General features: G+C 33.4%; 1 protein-coding gene across 1 annotated transcript; it reads right to left on the bottom strand.

Moving 5' to 3' along the window:
• Positions 1 to 6: 6 nt before the first annotated feature.
• On the bottom strand, positions 7 to 1069 carry LOC112461682. The gene is made up of 3 exons (XM_025027017.1): positions 820 to 1069; positions 419 to 662; positions 7 to 303 (listed from the first exon to the last, which is right to left on the bottom strand). Exons 1-3 carry the CDS (start codon positions 831 to 833, stop codon positions 28 to 30), a joined length of 534 nt encoding a protein of 177 aa, XP_024882785.1. The 5' UTR covers positions 834 to 1069; the 3' UTR covers positions 7 to 27.
• Between the last annotated feature and the right edge of the window lie 536 nt (positions 1070 to 1605).

Below are 1605 nucleotides of genomic sequence, written 5' to 3'. Positions count from 1 at the left end.
GTATATAATTATTACATTTTTGGAGCTTTATCTTCCAAACTTGACTTTAATCCATAATTTATTCTGTAACGCCAAGAAAAACATGCTACTGTTCTTTACTCTACCATCATGGCTTATGACATGTTGCGACGCAACATTGACTAGATCGTGCACATGATCCTTAATTTGATTTATTATATCGAGTCGTTGCATTTTTTGCAAACCACTCAGAATTTTGTCCATTGTTGCCTCCGGAGACTGCACGTAAGTCAAAAGCACGTAATACGTTGGATCCTGGAGCCCTTTGAAGTCATAATCTATGCACTAAGCAATAAAATGACGGTATAATATTGTACTTATTATTATTATTCTATAATATATGTATGATTTGAATTTGTTTGCATACTTATTATAATTGTCATTTCTCTAATAATCTTACGCGTATCTGTTCCATCGTTAAGCCCATGTGTGCTGCAAACTCCTGCCATCCGTCGTAAATCTTCCCTGTTGCTGTGGAGCTCAGCAGCAAGCATAGTCTCTGCAGTGTAGCCTTGCCAATGTGCTCGAACAAGTACGCAGCGTGAACGCGCGATGATTCTCTCTGGATATCCGCAATGGTCGTATCTAAGTCTGGTGGTCTCTCCACTTCGTTTCTCAGCTTCTCCAGTTCTGGATCTACTTTCCTAGAATTATTCCTTTCGTTGAAGTTCACATTTTTCTCTAGATAACACTCACTTGTATAATATTTAACGGTATCTAAGTTTATAAGAAATCAATTTTCAATTAGGTTTGAGACAATAGTAAAATTAGCAACAATCTAAGATTCAGAAATGTTGGTACCTTTTTGCAAACATCCTACTGTGCCTTGCTGAGTTTTAATGGCAATAAAAGTTTTTAGTAGGATTTGATTGTATTACCGTCGTAGTTGGTTTTGCAATGATTTGCCCAGACTATACAGTGTATTTCCATAATTAAAGTATATTTCAAGATTCATATAAAAAATATATAGATCTCAAATTGAACAACTTAGTCCATCGGAATCCAAATATCACTTAGAGGCTATGATGTCTTCATATGCGACAGAATGATTGCGACATGCTACTGGTGTCAGTCAGTGCTTCTCCCCACCACACTACTACAGTTGAGTACAAGGTTGACGATGACTCATCCTTGTTATCTACCCGCTCAAAATTTGAATTAGAGGAAATTATGAAGTATAAGAATTCTTGTCTTTATTCAACAAAATTTGCTTATGATCCAATAAATTTGCTAAATAATCTTTTTTGAGTATGTAAGCATAAGCACAGTGGATATATAAAAATCGTGGGTGCAAAGTTAAATTAAATATGCTGCTTAACAGAGTAATGTTTATAAAATATTGTTGTAACAGCTAAGAAATAAAGATAAAAGAAAAGATATCTTAAATATTTGCAATTTATTTCATTATTTTACATTTATTTAATATTTAAAGTAAAATATTGTGTATAGGTATAATGTTATGCTAATACATTATGATAATTAATTTAATTATCACACATTAATGTTGTAGATATTATGAAGCTTTTGACGAGAACCCTTTCATGAATCGTACTCGAGTTGCTGACTATTTAGCTTGGATAGAAAAGA

This window comes from Temnothorax curvispinosus, unplaced genomic scaffold (assembly GCF_003070985.1).
Source record: "Temnothorax curvispinosus isolate PA1 unplaced genomic scaffold, ASM307098v1 QBEX01011607.1, whole genome shotgun sequence".
Lineage (NCBI taxonomy): Eukaryota > Metazoa > Arthropoda > Insecta > Hymenoptera > Formicidae > Temnothorax > Temnothorax curvispinosus.
This window is presented reverse-complemented; position numbering and strand designations above follow the sequence as displayed.